This window comes from Megalobrama amblycephala, linkage group LG2 (assembly GCF_018812025.1).
Source record: "Megalobrama amblycephala isolate DHTTF-2021 linkage group LG2, ASM1881202v1, whole genome shotgun sequence".
Classification (NCBI taxonomy): domain Eukaryota; kingdom Metazoa; phylum Chordata; class Actinopteri; order Cypriniformes; family Xenocyprididae; genus Megalobrama; species Megalobrama amblycephala.
The window spans coordinates 4,815,432-4,833,463 of NC_063045.1; the positions used below are offsets into that span (position 1 = coordinate 4,815,432).

Consider the following 18,032-nt stretch of genomic DNA (forward strand, 5'->3'; position numbering starts at 1 on the left):
TAAAATTTTGAAAATACAGAAAGCAGAAACACTTGCAGGGCAATCATTTGTGTTTATAAAACATATACATATAGCCTTATTCTTTGTCTCCTATCATTTAAAACCCTTTGAAGCTGCACTAAAACTGTCATTTTGACCTTCAACCGTTTGGAGGCCAGTGAAGTCCACTATAAAGAGAATAATCCTGAAATGTTTTCATTAAAAACAATAAAAAAAGAAGAAATTTTCTATTTGAAAGTAAACTAATCCTTTAAAGGTGCCCTAGAACGTTTTTTCACAAGATGTAATATAAGTCTAAGGTGTCCCCTGAATGTGTCTGTGAAGTTTCAGCTCAAAATACCCCATAGATTTTTTTGTATTAATTTTTTTAACTGCCTATTTTGGGGCATCATTAAATATGTGCCGATTCAGGGCTGCTGGCCCTTTAAATCCTCATGCTCCCCGCCCCCCGAGCTCTCGACTATAATACAGTGCATAAACAAAGTTCACACAGCTAATATAACCCTCAAATGGATCTTTACCAAATGTTCGTTATGCATACTGCATGCATATATTGGATCATGTGAGTATAGTGTTTATTTGGATGTTTACATTTGATTCTGAATGATTTTAAGGCTGTGCTCCGTGGCTAAAGCTAACATTACACACTGTTGGAGAGATTTATAAAGAATGAAGTTGTGTTTATGAATTATACAGACTGCAAGTGTCTAAAAATGAAAATAGCGACGACTCTCTTGTCTCCGTGAATACAGTAAGAAACGATGGTAACTTTAACCACATTTAACAGTACATTAGCAACATGCTAACGAAACATTTAGAAAGACAATTTACAAATATCACTAAAAATATCATGATATCATGGATCATGTCAGTTATTATCGCTCCATCTGCCATTTTTTCTATTGTTCTTGCTTGCTTACCTAGTCTGATGATTCAGCTGTGCAGATCCAGACGTCCTGCCCTTGTGTAATGCCTCGATCATGGACCGGCATATGCAAATATTGGGGTCATACATATTAATGATCTCGACTGTTACGTAACAGTCGGTGTTATGTTGAGATTCGCCTGTTTTTCGGAGGTCTTTTAAACAAATGAGATTTACATAAGAAGGAGGAAACAATGGTGTTTGAGACTCACTGTATGTCATTTCCATGTACTGAACTCTTGTTATTCAACTATGCCAAGGTAAATTTAATTTTAAATTCTATGGCACCTTTAAAAGAGTTCAGAGCTATTATTATTGAGGAGAAATAGAGCAGCTCTGCTATTGAACTAAACCACTGTCAGTGATGTTGCTGATGCTGAAATAGATGTTGAAATCAGCCATGAACTATCATCATTTGTGTCAAATCCCAACGGACGCAGTGGATCAACACAGTGTCCATTTAATCCTTTGGAAATACGCTCATTTTCAGCTCAGTTTGAATGTTAAACAGCTGTTTCTGCGCTTTCACTTTTCTCTCTCTCTCTCTCTTCTTCACACTTTCAGGAGACGACGGGATTTCTTCATTCTGCTGATCTGAATCACATTCATGATCATTCATACTGTCATCAGTTCACATCAGTCATTCACAAACCAGTTCAGGATTAAATGAGTCTCAAATGTACTTTTATTCAATCTGATGAACAATTTACAATATGAATATTAAAGCAACTTTATTACTCTGTTTATTCCAGATTCAGAACAGTGTGTGTGTCTGATCTAGATGTGTAACTTCTAGATGACAATGAAAAACATGAATTAAAAATGATTTAATACAAATGTGATGAAGTGAGATTTGATGAGTGTGTGTGAAGATCAGAAAGAGGATTAACAGAGTGTCTCTCTATCCTTTAATATCACACAGAGACACTGACGAGGAATAATAATTATAAACCATAAATCCAGCACAGAGGGGTTCAGTGAATGTGGTGTTGAATGTGTGTAAGTGTGTGAGAGTGTGTGTGTGTGTGAGTGTGTGTGTGTCAGAGACGCTGTAGAAGGACAGAGAGCCGGCCGACACGTCCACATACACTCCTGCTCTATTACAGGATGAACGGACAGCAGATACATCAGTCCTGTTCTTATTGTGACGGACAGAGAATCCTCTATCAAAGAGCAGACTCCAGGATTTGTCATTTAATCCAAACACACTGTCTTCACTCTCTTCTTTCCTGCTGATTCCTTCATATGTCACTGATATTCCAGCATAATATCCACTCCATTCAGCCTCCCAGTAACAGCGTCCAGTCAGTCTCTCTCTACACAGAACCTGAGGATACTCATCAAATCTCTCTGGATGATCAGGATACGGCTGACGCTCTTCCACACGCGTCACCTTCCTGTTCCCATCAGACAGAATGAGTCGAGTGTTTGCTGTGTTTGGATCCAGTGTGAGATCACAGGCATCTGAACACAAGAAGAGAGAAACATCAAGAACAACAACAGTGAAGATGTGTGTGTTTACAGCTTTGAAAAAATGTCCTCCAGATTCACAAATGTCCTCACTAATCCAGTGAAAGCTGTTGAACAGAGACTAGAGATTCAGACCTCACTAGCAGTGCCGGTCCTAGACTTCTGGAGACCTAAACAAAACTGTGTGAAAAAGCTGTCAGGCCTGAAACAGAGCAGACTAGTGTTGTCAAAAGTACCAAAGCGACACTTAAATGTGAAGCGTAATGATAGCAGACTTTCTGCAGTAGCGGCTCGGTTCATTCCTGCTGACAGACGATCCTGTGTGTATTTGTGTGTGTGTGTGTGTGTGTGTGTGTGTGTGTGTGTGTGTGTGTGTGAAGAGCCTCAACGCTTTCTATTTACTGTGTGTTTCTGCAGTGTTGATCACTCTAGCCAATCACAGACATGTTTGTTGATCATGTGAACACAACGGTTTAGTCAGAATCAGCTCAATCCTCCAGAGTTTGTTCAGTGTGAGCTCTGCACTCTCCAATGGTTTCTCTATAACCAACAGTGTGAACATGATGTCAATAAGAGATCGATTGTGCGGTAGAGACATATTTGCAGTGTTAATTTTGGCAGCCATTTTTTATTTAGTCTTAGTCTTTATCTTCAGACGAAAATGCTCCTTAGTGTTAGTCACATTTTAGTCATTTTAGTCTTTCATATTTTAGATTATATTCTAGTTTTAGTCGAGAAAGGTTATCACATTTTTGTTAAGTCTTAGTCATTACTTTTAGTCAAACTACAGTTACCAACATTAATTTTGATAGCTATTTCATATGTAGTCTTTAGACAATATAGTCATTATAATTTTTCTCTTTAGACCAATTCATTTAAGCTTATGAAAAATTTGAATCAAGGTAACAGACTGTATTGACATTGCACTCTTAGCAGTAGCACTTGTGCAATTGTACATATCCTCTTTCAGTGGTTCTCAAACTTTCTAGAGTGTCGTACATCCTTCTGTTTACCCTCTTTTCCACTTAGACTGCAGTTACACATTTCCATTAAGGGACAATATCTGCCTTCTTAAATCGATTTTTCCAGTGCATTTTTTACCTTTATAAATACCTTTGTAAAATAAATAATGCCTTTAACAATTTAATTTTTTTTTTTTTTTTAATAAATACAAGGTGCTGGTCATATAATTAGAATATCATCAAAAAGTTGATTTATTTCATTAATTCCATTCAAAAAGTGAAACTTGTATATTATATTCATTCATTACACACAGACTGATATATTTCAAATGTTTATTTCTTTTAATTTTGATGATTATATCTAACAAATAAGGAAAATCCTAAATTCAGTATCTCAGAAAATTAGAATATTGTGAAAATGTTCAATATTGAAGACACCTGGTGCCACACTCTAATCAGCTAATTAACTCAAAACACCTGCAAAGGCCTTTAAATGGTCTCTCAGTCTAGTTCTGTAGGCTACACAATCATGGGGAAGACTGCTGACTTGACAGTTGTCCAAAAGACGACCATTGACACCTTGCACAAGGAGGGCAAGACACAAAAGGTCATTGCAAAAGAGGCTGGCTGTTCACAGAGCTCTGTGTCCAAGCACATTAATAGAGAGGCGAAGGGAAGGAAAAGATGTGGTAGAAAAAAATGTACAAGCAATGGGGATAACCGCACCCTGGAGAGGATTGTGAAACAAAACCCATTCAAAAATGTGGGGGAGATTCACAAAGAGTGGACTGCAGCTGGAGTCAGTGCTTCAAGAACCACTACGCACAGACGTATGCAAGACATGGGTTTCAGCTGTCGAATTCCTTGCGTCAAGCCACTCTTGAACAACAGACAGCGTCAGAAACGTCTCGCCTGGGCTAAAGACAAAAAGGACTGGGCTGCTGCTGAGTGGTCCAAAGTTATGTTCTCTGATGAAAGTAAATTTTGCATTTCCTTTGGAAATCAGGGTCCCAGAGTCTGGAGGAAGAGAGGAGAGGCACATAATCCACGTTGCTTGAGGTCCAGTGTAAAGTTTCCACAGTCAGTGATGGTTTGGGGTGCCATGTCATCTGCTGGTGTTGGTCCACTGTGTTTTCTGAGGTCCAAGGTCAACGCAGCCGTATACCAGGACGTTTTAGAGCACTTCATGCTTCCTGCTGCTGACCAACTTTATGGAGATGCAGATTTCATTTTCCAACAGGACTTGGCACCTGTACACAGTGCCAAAGCTACCAGTACCCGGTTTAAGGACCATGATATCCCTGTTCTTAATTGGCCAGCAAACTCGCCTGACCTTAACCCCATAGAAAATCTATGGGGTATTGTGAAGAGGAAGATGCGATATGCCAGATCCAACAATGCAGAAGAGCTGAAGGCCACTATCAGAGCAACCTGGGCTCTCATAACACCTGAGCAGTGCCACAGACTGATCGACTCCATGCCACGTCGCATTGCTGCAGTAATTCAGGCAAAAGGAGCCCCAACTAAGTATTGAGTGCTGTACATGCTCATACTTTTCATGTTCATAATTTTCAGTTGGCCAAGATTTCTAAAAATCCTTTCTATCTATTGGTCTTAAGTAATATTCTAATTTTCTTAGATACTGAATTTGGGATTTTCCTTAGTTGTCAGTTATAATCATCAAAATTAAAAGAACATTTGAAATATATCAGTCTGTGTGTAATGAATGAATATAATATACAAGTTTCACTTTTTGAATGGAATTAGTGAAATAAATCAACTTTTTGATGATATTCTAATTATATGACCAGCACCTGTACAATGATGATAAAAAAGAAGTGATACTTTTAAATATTACATTAAAACCGCCAATAAGTGGTGGTAAGTCACTGTTTATGAGTGAATCGAGCCATTCATTCTTTCAGTATCAAAGCGAGCGGCTGTATTTATGAATGGATCATTGAATCATTGACGATTCGTTCAAAGCCACAGATTTGTTCACGAAACACAGCTTGTGTGCAGTTCTGCTGTGGCTTTCATTGCAAAATAGAGCAAAAATACTGATAATATATTACTGCTTAAAATGTACATCACTTTATATTACCCTTTTGTTTGTTGAACTGTTGTATAAAATCAATATTCAGGATAATATAATATGGCAATTCTTGCTGGTATAATATGATCAACATTAAAAACAGTAACTCACAGAAGAGTATGTTTTTGTATGGAAGAGTTTTAATCTTAAATCTACATGCAGTCTGTGTCTATATTTGTTCTTCATGCTATTAAGTGCTAAATCCCCACTTTCACAAAGGTTATATTGTTGAGAACAGCACTAATGTAGCGCGATGCTGGCTTGTGTGAGTGCAGTCAGTTTTGACCACGAAAGATGAGGTCATTTGATTGAATGTCGTGTATATAATTTAACAGTTTACCTGCTAGAAATACATGTTCAGTTTTCATGTTATTTTAAGGTAGAGTAGAATAAAATGAACGGCACTTTTCGCGGACATCATTAAACAAGCTGCCCAATATAGACACTTTAATTTAAGGGTGTTTTCACACCTATGGATCATTTGTTTTGTTCTGAAACAGGGACTAAATTTGTTACAATGTTGCATTTCTTCTTGGTTCGGTTCGCTTTCACATGGCAACATTTCAAAGCGTACCAAAATGCGTTTAGACAAGTCACATGCGAGTACAACTGTCCTCTTATTGGTCAGAGTTTTCTTGATTACAAAGAAACACTTTCTGCTTCACATTCATAATTTGAGTGACCGTTTTCTTGTTCATGCTGTTAAGTTCACACAGTGTCAGGAGTTACAGCCGTATTAAACTCAATCAGATGAACTCAGAAATGCAGTCAACACTCACAAAACCTCATAGAGAATGATAATCACGACTGATAATCCGGACAAAGGATTATGGGGAATGGAGTCTGACAGTAGTCGGGGGTGGAGTGCCCTCTGGTGGCGATCAAAGGCACTCCAGCTGGTGACTGGCAGGGCTCTCATGATTATTCTAAAGCAGTGGTTGCCAACCCGTCTATCGCGATCGACTGGTCGATCTTTATCACTGTTCCAGTAGCTCGCGAAAATAACAGAAATATGAGTACAAAAATACATTACATTTCTCCAGTCTTTGTACTGTATTTTTGGATTTATTTTTCTGTTATTTTCGGGAGCTACTGGGGCAGACAGATAAAGGTAAATAGCCCACATCATGTAAGTCTGTAAACGGCCGTTAACAAGAGGCCAGAGACGCTGAAGACGGACGCGAAGAAGAGAAAAGTCTGTAGCAGGCAGAGCAGCTCACTGTTCACAATGCTCAAAATATATGAAGAAAATATAAATATTGAATTGGGGGTGATGGATTATGAATTCATCTCTAAAAGGAGATCAGTCTTCAGAAAAATTTCAATGGCAATGGCATACTATTTTCCTCTTACCTCAGAATAAAGTAACTAATTATTAGCGCAGTTTAGGTTTGTTTACAGCAGTAACCAAGGAAACACTGTATCACTGCTGCGCCATAAGCGCCACCTGCTGTCAGAGAGTGAATCTGCGTCTCATTCAGCCTGCTGTTTTTGTTTCATGCTTCTTTTTTTGTGTGTGTGTAGCATATAATTTCACAAAAATAAAGTCAGACAGTTCTGTTTTTGCTTTAAATTTTGAAATTAAATCTAATTCAAATAAAAAAAACTTTGTTTGGTTTGTGATTAAAAAGCAGTGGTTCCCTCTAATTTGAAATGGCTATGTATTTTGTTTACTATAATAATAATAATAATAATAATAATAAATACCTGCAACCAGCATCAGAATCGGCCAATATGCTTGTAAAAATAAATAAATAAATAAATCAGAATCTACATTGGCCAGAAAAAAAATACAAAATACAATCTGGGCTGTCTTTTTCTATCAAGTAGATCTTGTCTTTCAAAAAGCTCGAGGTCAGGGATCTTGGGCTTAAAAAGGTTGGTGACCACTGTTCTAGAGGAACTGTTGCTGCTGAATTATCCACTAACCTAGTTTATAACAGTATTTTGTCATGAATTATGATTAAATATTTTTCATTTGTTATCTTTCTTCATAATGAAGTTGTCTGTATTTAGTAGATTGACTCTACTGACCAGCGGCCACTGAAACACGTATAAAACCGTTTTGATTATTGATGTGTACTAAACTAAAATTACATTTCATCATTGGACATTTCTAATGAAAAACATGGACTAATGTTTTCATTCATTCATTGACTAAGTAAGATTTTAAAACATTACAAAAATATCTACATTCTTCTTGTCATGATCTGGACAGATATCTTTGATTTGAAGCCATAGGTCTTGTCCACACTAATATGTTTTCGTTTGAAACGCATCTTTTTCTCTCTGTTTTGTCCTTCTGTCCAAACTGAGCTTTCTGAAGATGGATAATTCTTTCGAGTGGATAATTTTGATAAAGCTGTTTTCGTGTTGTAGTGTGACTGTGAAAACTGAGGTATTTGAAGACACTGACACGTTTAGTCATGTGATGCGTACTGTACCGATAGATATCTGTGTTTACACCGGTATCGCGCCTGTTATGAGGCACATGACAAACTGGGGCCCAGGACAGGAAGCACTCAGACTGGCTAAACCGACTGTCACAGATCCCTTGTTCCCCGGACTCCATATCCCATGATCCTCTTGTCTCCTCACCTGCACTCACTTCCCTCGTCTTCTCCTCATCATCACGGATCACCTTCACCTGGACCTGATCATCTGCACTCCCTATTTATATGGACTCACTCCCTTCACTCCTTGTCCGTTCTCTGTTGTAATACTGTTGTGTTATGCGTATGTTTGGTGTTCCCTGCCTTGGTTTATTAAAGTACCTTATATTATTGTGGAAATTCGTATCTGCCTCATCTCTACACCAGCTACCGTAACACCGACCGCCTGCTAGCTGCCTCACGTTACAGAAGTCAGATAAATCCCAACACATAGAAACTCTCACACCTAGATGTTATCACATAGAGACTGTGTCTGTACCCCGAATTAGTAGAAACAAAAAACTTCCAAACCCATTTAATGGTAAAAATTTAATTGATGTTCAACAAATAAAAAATGGAGATAATAATGATAAACATATGATAAAGCTTGGGTTGTTAAATATTAGATCACTCTCTTCAAAAGCACTTATTGTAAACAATATTATCACAGACAATAATCTAGATGTGCTGTGTTTGACAGAAACCTGGCTAAAACCGGACGATTACGTTACTTTAAATGAGTCTAGCCGTCAAGGTTATGATTATCGACACAATCCTCGACAGAAAGGCAAAGGGGGAGGTGTTGCTGTAATTTATAGTAATATTTACAGTATCAGCCAGAAGTCTTTCAAATATAATTCCTTCGAAGTGATGGTGCTTTACGTAACATTATGTAAGTTGACATTTGTGCTGGCTACTGTATACAGGCCACCAGGACACCATACAGACTTTATCAAAGAAATTGCAGATTTTCGATCAGAATTAGTACTAGCTGCAGATAAAGTCCTTGTTGTTGGTGATTTTAATATCCATGTAGATAATAAAAAAGACTCATTAGGATTGGCATTTACAGACATTCTAAACTCTATTGGTGTTAGACAACACGTGTCAGGACCCACTCATTGTCGTAATCATACTTTAGATCTAATAATGTCACATGGAATCGATATTGATGCCGTTGAAATTCTGCAGCAGAGTGACGACATCTCAGATCATTATCTAGTCTAGTGTATACTACATTTAGTCAAAGAGGCTAAACTGCCTCCCTGCCATAAATATGGTAGAACCATCACTTCTACCACTAAAGATCGCTTTATAAATAATCTTCTTGATCAGTTTCATGGCCTTAGCATACCAGACAGCTTAGAAGACCTCGATGTTGCAACAGAAACTATTGCCTCTGTCTTTCCCAGCACATTAGATTCAGTTGCTCCTTTGCGTTTAAAAAAGATTAAGGAAATGAATCCAATGCCATGGTACAATGAGCACACTCGGGCCCTAAAATCAGCAGCTAGAAAATGGAGCGCAGCTGGAAGAAAACAAAACTAGAAGTATTTCGCATTTCGTGGAGAGAGAGAATGATTGAGTAAAGAAAGGCCTTAAAAACGGCTAGATCTGCCTATTTTTCAAAACTTTTAGAAGAAAATAAACACAACCCAAGGTATTTATTTGATACAGTGGCTAAATTAACAAGAAACAAAGCTTCAACTTCTGATGTTTCCAAAGAGCACAGCAGTAATGACTTTATGAACTTCTTTACTTGCAAGATTGATAATATTAGAGAAAAAATTATAACTATGCAACCGTCTACTGCAGTATCGCGTCAGACGGTGCGTTGTAGTATCCCTGAGGAAAAATTCAATTCATTTACTGCTTTAGGAGAGGAAGAATTGTCTAAACTTGTTAACCCTTTAAGACCTAAAGGCTTTTTTAGAGTTTTTTTTCTGAGCGACACACACAAAAATAAAGACTCATAACTCCAAAACTCTAGCAAGGAGAGTCAAAAGGTTGACTTGATAGAAAAAATTTTAAATATTGAGAAAATATAAATTACATTACATTGGGACATTTTCTTGCTGAGAAACAGCTGATAAAAGACAAAAAATATATATAATTTTTTAAAAATAATTTTTCTTTTTTTTTATTTGACATGGAATAACTCAGAAACACAATAAGATCGCTAAAAAATTCTCTTTTGGTGATGCTCTCCTATATGTGAGCTGCATCTGGTTCAAATTTCGTGGTGATAGGATAAAGAATAGTTTGAAAATTTTTTCATTGTTCATTTTTTCCGCAGCCAGGTGGCGCCAACGGGTGGTAAACTCCGGTTTAGAGGTGCTTCTCAGCACTCGTTAGGAGTTTTTCAAAATGGTTAGAGGCATTAAAAAGATGAGATTCTAAGCTTTAAAATGATATCTATTATGTGTTATTCCACGTTGGAAAACGAACATGGATGGGTCCGGGAACATTGGATACACACTGCATCCCGGAGAGATGAGAGACATGTTTTTAGCCAAGTATGTTAAATCATTCCGTGAGTAATATCTTGTGATCAACGCAATATATTATATTGATTTTGAATTCATTTTAATCTTGAGAATCTGCTTTAAATATTGATGTGCAATTTTTATGATCTGTGCATTTTTCATGAAGTTATGAGCACGTGAAATATACATACTTGTATTCAGTTAGCGGCTGTGCTATGTTTGTTGTAAACGCATATTACTCAGACTCATTAGAGGGTGAAAACAACGCAACAGAAGCGTGTTGGAGGCTTGATATGAAAGTTTAAAGTCTCTGGTTTTGTATGCAAAAAGAATTTTTGTGCTACCTATATGGATTCAATTTTTATTGGCTTTTAAAGAGAGACACCCAAATGGGAGCGCCGACGCTCCATCCGGTGTTAAGGGGTTAAATCATCAAAATCAACCACATGTATGTTAGACCCTATACTGACTAAGCTATTGAAAGAGATGCTTCCAGAGGTCATAGATCCTCTTCTTAATATTGTTAATTCATCTTTATTACTAGGATATGTACCAAAAACTTTTAAGCTGGCTGTTATTAAACCTCTTATTAAAAAAACACAACTTGATCCTAGAGAATTAGTCAATTACAGGCCGATTTCAAATCTCACCCAAATTTTTTAGAAAGAAATAGTATCTGTGAGGATTTCCAGTCAGGATTTAGACCGTACCATAGTACTGAGACTGCTCTCATTAGAGTTACTAATGATTTGCTCTTATCATCAGATCGTGGTTGTATCTCTCTATAAGTGTTACTGGATCTTAGTGCTGCATTTGACACTATTGATCACAATATTCTTCTAAATAGACTCGAAAACTATGTTGGCATTAGTGGAATTGCATTGGCATGGTTCAAATCATACTTATCTGACCATTATCAGTTTGTAGTAGTAAACGATGAGATGTCATATCAATCACAAGTTAAATATGGAGTACCGCAAGGCTCAGTACTAGGACCGTTGCTTTTCACTCTGTACATGCTACCCTTGGGAGATATCATTAGGAAGCATGGCGTTAGTTTTCACTGTTACACTGATGATACTCAGCTCTATATTTCTTCACGCCCTGACGAAACTTACCAATTCACTAAATTAACAGAATGTATAGCTGATATAAAAAACTGGATGACCAGTAATTTCCTACTACTAAATTCAGAAAAAACAGAGATTGTAATTTTTTGGACCGAAAACTTCACGCAATAACCTAGAATACTGTCTAACACTTGATGGCTGCTCTGTTAAGTCTTCGTCGTCAGTTAGGAACCTGGGTGTGCTCTTTGATACCAATCTTTCATTTGAAGGTCATGTTATTAGCATCTGTAAAACCGCATTCTTCCATCTTATAAATATATCTAAACTACGACATATGCTCTCAAAGAAAAATGCAGAACAGTTAGTTCATGCATTCATGACCTCAAGGCTAGATTACTGTAACGCTCTACTGGGTGGTTGTTCCTCCCGCTTGATAAATAAACTACAGCTCGTACAAAATGCAGCAGCTAGAGTTCTTACTAGAACTAGGAAGTATGACCATATTAGCCCAGTTCTGTCATCACTGCATTGGCTTCCTGTTAAACATTGTATAGATTTTAAAATCTTGCTAATTACTTACAAAGCACTAAATGGTTTAGCTCCCCAGTACCTAAGCGAGCTCTTAATGCATTATAGTCCTTCACGTTTATTGTGATCTCAGAATTCAGGCCAGCTGATAATACTTAGAATATCAAAATCAACTGCAGGTGGTAGATCCTTCTCCTATTTGGCACCTAAACTCTGGAACAATCTTCCTAGCATTGTTCGGGATGCAGACGCGCTCTGTCAGTTTAAATCTAGACTAAAAACGCATCTCTTTAATCTGGCATACACATAACACATTATCAATTTATATTTTCAAATCCGTTAAAGGATTATTAGGCTAATATTAGTCTTTCTGTTTATCCCGAGGTTTACCGTAGTCAACCGGATCCGGGCCGTATCCAGCTGAGACCAAGGACCGGCGCCTTGACACGACCACAACGCAGCCCTGAAGTATCAGCAGAGATCGAGTCGACTAGATCATCCATTGTGAAGACATCATCAACACGACAGCCAGTGCCACAGTTCCTCAACAGACCGTCCATACCGGCATGATGAATACGATCCTCAATTGGACACGACCACAACGCAGCCCTGAAGTATCAGCAGAGATAGTCAACTAGATCATCCACTGTGAAGGCCTCATCAACACGACAGCCAGTAGCACAGTTCCTCAACAAACCGTCCATATCGGCGTGATGAATACGATCCTCAACTGGATGGAACTGAAATAAATACTTTGATTGTTGCGATCCTATCAGACTTATGATAGCAACCTGATTCGTAACAAAGCACTGTTCGCCAGAGGAGAACTGGCCCCCCGACTAAGCCTGGTTTCTCCCAAGGTTTTTTTCTCCATTTTAACCCTTTAGAACCTGAAGCGAAAATAGGTCGTTTTCACATATTTTGGTTTTTTGACTATAAAATTATAACACAATGTGCTATCTTCAAGTGGAAGGTGTCATTTTTTTCATAAAACAAATGGCTTTCAATAAATTACAGTTATTGAACATTAATGTGTGTGTTAAGTTTGAAAATAGAATTTAAATAGAAAAAAACCCTTAAAAACAGGAATAAATTTTACTGTTTTTTATTTAGAAAAAATCTAAAAACTCATGGACGAAAGAATCTAACACTTCAAACTTCAAAAATGAACTATAATACATATATACAAGTCTTTTTTTGTGACACTGGGTTGCAGAGTTTTCACTCAGGAGCCTTTTTTTCCCCCAGTTCTCCAGGCGTTTTTTGATACTTCAATCCAGTCACTCAAATGTGGAGCTCTCTGAAGCAGTTCCTATCTAATTGTAAGCATAGGCCCACATCACACTCCTGGCACTTCCATGGGGTGCTCTTTTTACATCGTACGCAACGACGCCGACCCATGCTGGCCTTCTTCGATGGGTTCTGAATTAGGGGTGGGAATCGGAGGGTACCTCACGATACGATACGATCACGATAAATGGCTCACGATAACGATAATATCGCGAGTCAGCGATTCTGCGATAATCGATATATCGCTAGACAATCCTATAATGATACATCGCGATATTGGTCTTAATATGAAAACAAAATGCATGTGAAAAGGTTAAGTGCAGGTTAACGGATAAATCCGATCTTATATGTACATTTAATAGAGTTCACGTCACCGAAAGCAAGAAATATGAGGTGCATTTTATTGACCATCAGTTAATTTCAAAATCAAAGACTGCAATAGGAGAGAGCGGCAACAGCACTGGTATAAGGTCTCATTACTTTTAATGAAGATAATTGTGTGTTATGCGTCTGCGACTTACTTTCACTTTCATATGCGGCAGTTTGCGCGTCAGCTTGCTGAAGAGATCTGCGGCGATGTGTGATGCAGTAGCGTTGTCATATCTGACTCTCACATGTTTCAGTTTTAGTATTTTTGGGAGAAGTAAAATTTACATATGTAGTTTCAACAACCAGATGCATTTAGACTGAGCATAGACAGTTTTGACTGGAATGCGTCCCAGACCATCTCCTGAAGTGGTTTGAGCGATTGGATTTAAATCCGTCTCAAATGCGTTTTTAGGCATTTAGACCTGGTCTTTTCACGATCGGATAGCTATCCGATCAGAGAAAATGCATGAAGTCACCAGGTGCAAACAAACCCTTTGAAGTTCTTCAAGCGCTTAGTTATACACGGGAGCGTTCGAAAGCAGGTGTCTATCAGAGGATCCCTAATATATGCTTTCAAATGCTCCCGTGTATATCTAAGCGCTCGGTGAAGAACGTCAAAGATGTCTACGACTGTCACATCAATGGTATAAAAGTGCGTCAAGACTTTGAACTTAAACGTGGCTGGGGCATCTATTTTACTCACACTGCTGTCCGCCATCCTGTTAGTAACCTCTTTTTCTTAGGCTAGTTAACTTAAGTTCACATTTCCCTCATTCATGTGTCGAGCGCCACCTTGAAGTAGGACGCTTTGAGCAAAGAAATCTATATATAGCGCTTTATTTTTTTTAATTAAAATATCGATATTTGGCGCAGAGAAGGATGACGATATATCGCCATATCGATATTTTGTCCCACCCCTATTCTGAATGCCACTCACAGGAACAGGCAGATAATCGCATCTCTCTGGGGCTGCCATCCAGGGGAACACCTGTGAGCTGAGCAGCCAGCAGCTCCTGAAAGTTTTGCCGTGTCATGGGCTTGTTCTGATGGATGGCACACAACTCTTTGTGTAAAATGAAGCTGTTGGTCACTGCAATGTCCAGGAAGTGCTGGAAAATGGTCATGTACCACTTCAGTGTTTTACGGTACACCGACTTTGTTCCCAGCATCTGGTCAGAGGTGTCAACTCCCCCCATGTACTTATTGTACTGCCGAACTGCAGTTGGCCTAGAAACAGGGACCCTCTGTTTTTTTGCCCATCCTCTGTTGTCTGCCACCTCAGCACAGTCTCCCCACTGTACACTGTGTGGACAGTTGTGCACATGGAGACCTCCCTTGTGTCCATCCACTTCACAAACAGAAGGTCATCATCTCTGATCCAGCGAATGGAGCCTCTTGGTGATCTTTTGTTCAGGGCATTTTGTTTGGTGGAAGGAACACCAGCTCTTTCTTCTCGGTAAGTCCCACAAGCACCAAATCCCAGCTGCCGCAGGTGACGTAAGAGGAGAGGGCTTGTATAAAAATTGTCACAATAAACCACGTAACCTGACCCCAGGTAGTCTTAGTTCACCAGTGATGTGACAACATCAAAAGACAGGCCTTTCCCAGATGAAAATTTTGACTTCCCGGTGTAGATTTTGAAGTCAATGGTGTAGCCGTTGATATGAGCCATCACAAAAAGTTTTATGCCCCACTTAGTAGGCTTGGCCTTCATGTATTGCTTGAAGGATACCCTGGCTTTAGTGGCAACCATCCTCTCATCTACAGAAATGTGCTGTTTAGGGTGGTAAATAGTCATGCACCTGTTACTTATAATGTCCAAGAGTGGTTGCACTCTGTGGAGACAGTCATACGCCTCTGTGCCCCGTTTCTTGTCATTCTCTGCATCTTCCATTGGATCACTGATATGCAGATTGCAGGAGATTGTTAGGAAATGATCTCTGGACATCACAGTAGCGGGAAAGGGAACATGATACAAAGTCTTCTTCCTCCAGAAGTCCCTCACTTTTGGCAGATCCATCACACCCATGTAGAGAAGCAGACCAATGTACTTTTTCATTTCTTCAGGGCATATTTCAGCCCATGTGAATTTCCTACCCCTCTCCAGATTTCTCACCGCATTCTTGTTTGTGTTTTCACACAAGATCTTTAGGACTTTGTCATCAAAATACTGACTGAAAATATCAAGCAGAGACATTTTTCCAAATATGAGTGGAGGCTGCACTCCAGGCATTCTCTTGGGAGTAAATCTTGGAACATTGGGCAGTAAATCAGGTTCTGCCTCCATCTTTCCCCTTGTGTTACTGGTGAAAGGCTACGTGATTCCTCATAGCCACAACTGTTTCCATGGCTACGACTGCGTCCACGGCTATGACTGCATCCACGGCTACAACTGCGTCCACGGCTATGACTGCGTCCGCGGCTGCGCCTACGGCCCCTCTGAGGTGTCGTCGTGGAGGATGTGGATGGCCCATTTGCTTCTTTAGAAGCCACACTGAAAAAAAATACAACCTTGTGTTACAAACTCACTATATATTCATAAATGTATTTTCATTATGAAACTATACATTAGTAAAAGCAACATTGTTAAAAAAAAAAACAGCAGCAACTATAAATACAACAACACAACAATGAAATAAAAATAAAGCCTGCACACATCACGCATATACGCTCACATCACACATTCATGCATGCAAACACATGAATGCACACACAGGCATGAAAACGCTTGAATGCACGCACAAATACAGGCATACACACTTGCAGGAACACACATGCATGCATACACATGAACACACATGCATACAAACACATGAAAGTAAACAGATGCATGAAAACACAAAAGTACAGGCATGCAAGCATACACATGAACGCAAACGCATGAAGGCAAACACACGAAAGCACAGGCATGCAAGCATACACATGAATGCAAACACATGAACACAAACACACGAAAGCACAGGCATGCAAGCATACACATGAACGCACACACACATGAACACACACATACATGCGCACGCATGAAATGCATGAAACAGTGGTGTTTTGAACTGAAACACTGAATCTATGTATATTTTACTGACATTTCTCACAGCTTAATTAGAAAAAAAGGACAAGTTTCACTTACCAATCCACGTCTGGATCAACACCAGCAGCATACGCCTCCTCAACGTCTGAATATGCAGACTCCGGGTCTGAAGAGTCCCGCTCAGCCTCCTCCCAAGTGTCATCAAAAATAAACTCAATCGCCTCCTCTCTTGTATACCCTGATTTCGCCATGTTTTTGTCCGTTTTTAATAATGTTTTGTAACTGAAAACTCCTGTAAACTGCCGCTTTCTCCGCTCAAATTCTTCCTTCCCGCTCTCCCTGAAAACCGCTTTCATTTGCTGACAGAAAGCATACAATTACCGTAATAAGCCATATATTGGCGTAAAGCGCATGATGTCTACTGTCAGGAGCACTTTGAATTATTTTGATAGTGCAAACGGTTCAAGAGTTACGGTAACATGAATACAGCTTGGTTGGATGTGTCGCCGACGACACATCCGGTTTTAAAGGGTTAAGACCTATTTGCCACTTGTTTGCCACCTGATGCCACCTGTTGGAGTTTGGGTTCCTTGCCGCTGTCGCCTTTGGCTTGCTTAGTTGGGGACACTTGACATTTGACTTGAAATTTGATATTCAACAGTATTCTTGACATTAATTCAACAGTGCTTTGATCTGCCTGCATTGACACTATTCTTTAAGAGCTCCTGTGCAGCCAAAATTATGTACCAGTTATCAATGTAAAGCTGCTTTGACACAATCTGCATTGTAAAAAGCACTATATAAATAAAGGTGACTTGACTTGACTTATGAGCTGTTCACTTTCACACTGTTGCTAAAGATACGTTACTTTGTTCACTCTTCATTTCATAGTCCTGCAAACATGACAGAAAATTCACTCACAATTGCTGTCCTGGGACGAAACATGAGTGCAGTTGAGTTTAAGACCAAACATATAATGTTGAGTGAGAGTGACCAGGTCGCTTCAGTGAATGCTGAGATATTCTGATAAATAAAACGATCCTGTCAGAAGAATAGTGTGAAAACTTTATTATGTCTGATCGTCTGTATCATCTCAGTGAGCTTTATAGTTTCACACGTGCAGTAAATTGAATTTAACGTTTCTGATGTTTCAGTGTGAATGAGAAGCTTTTGGAAAACACTTGTAAACTCTTGTGTGGACGAGAGTGTGGCGTTTTTATTGTATCTGAATTAATAGTCATGTGTCAAGACATGTCATTACCATCACCGCATGATGTCTGACTCCAAAACAGTAATTAAATAAATATAAATATCATGTATTAATAGAAAGATATTTCCACATGACTCCTCTAAAGCTAAATGCACAGTTGTGTTCAC

General features: G+C 38.8%; 1 protein-coding gene across 3 annotated transcripts in view; it reads right to left on the reverse strand.

Annotated features, from left to right (window-relative positions):
* Positions 1-1,592: 1,592 nt before the first annotated feature.
* Positions 1,593-18,032, reverse strand: part of LOC125263248 (NACHT, LRR and PYD domains-containing protein 12-like) — a 48,818-nt gene continuing 32,378 nt past the window's right edge. For 2 of the 3 annotated variants that reach the window (XM_048182234.1, XM_048182233.1), the window contains one exon: positions 1,593-2,389. In XM_048182234.1, the coding sequence (XP_048038191.1) occupies positions 1,827-2,389 (563 nt within the window). In that variant the 3' untranslated portion in view covers positions 1,593-1,826. The remainder of the gene's footprint in view (positions 2,390-18,032) is intronic. The other variant, XR_007183725.1, reaches the window with a different exon arrangement.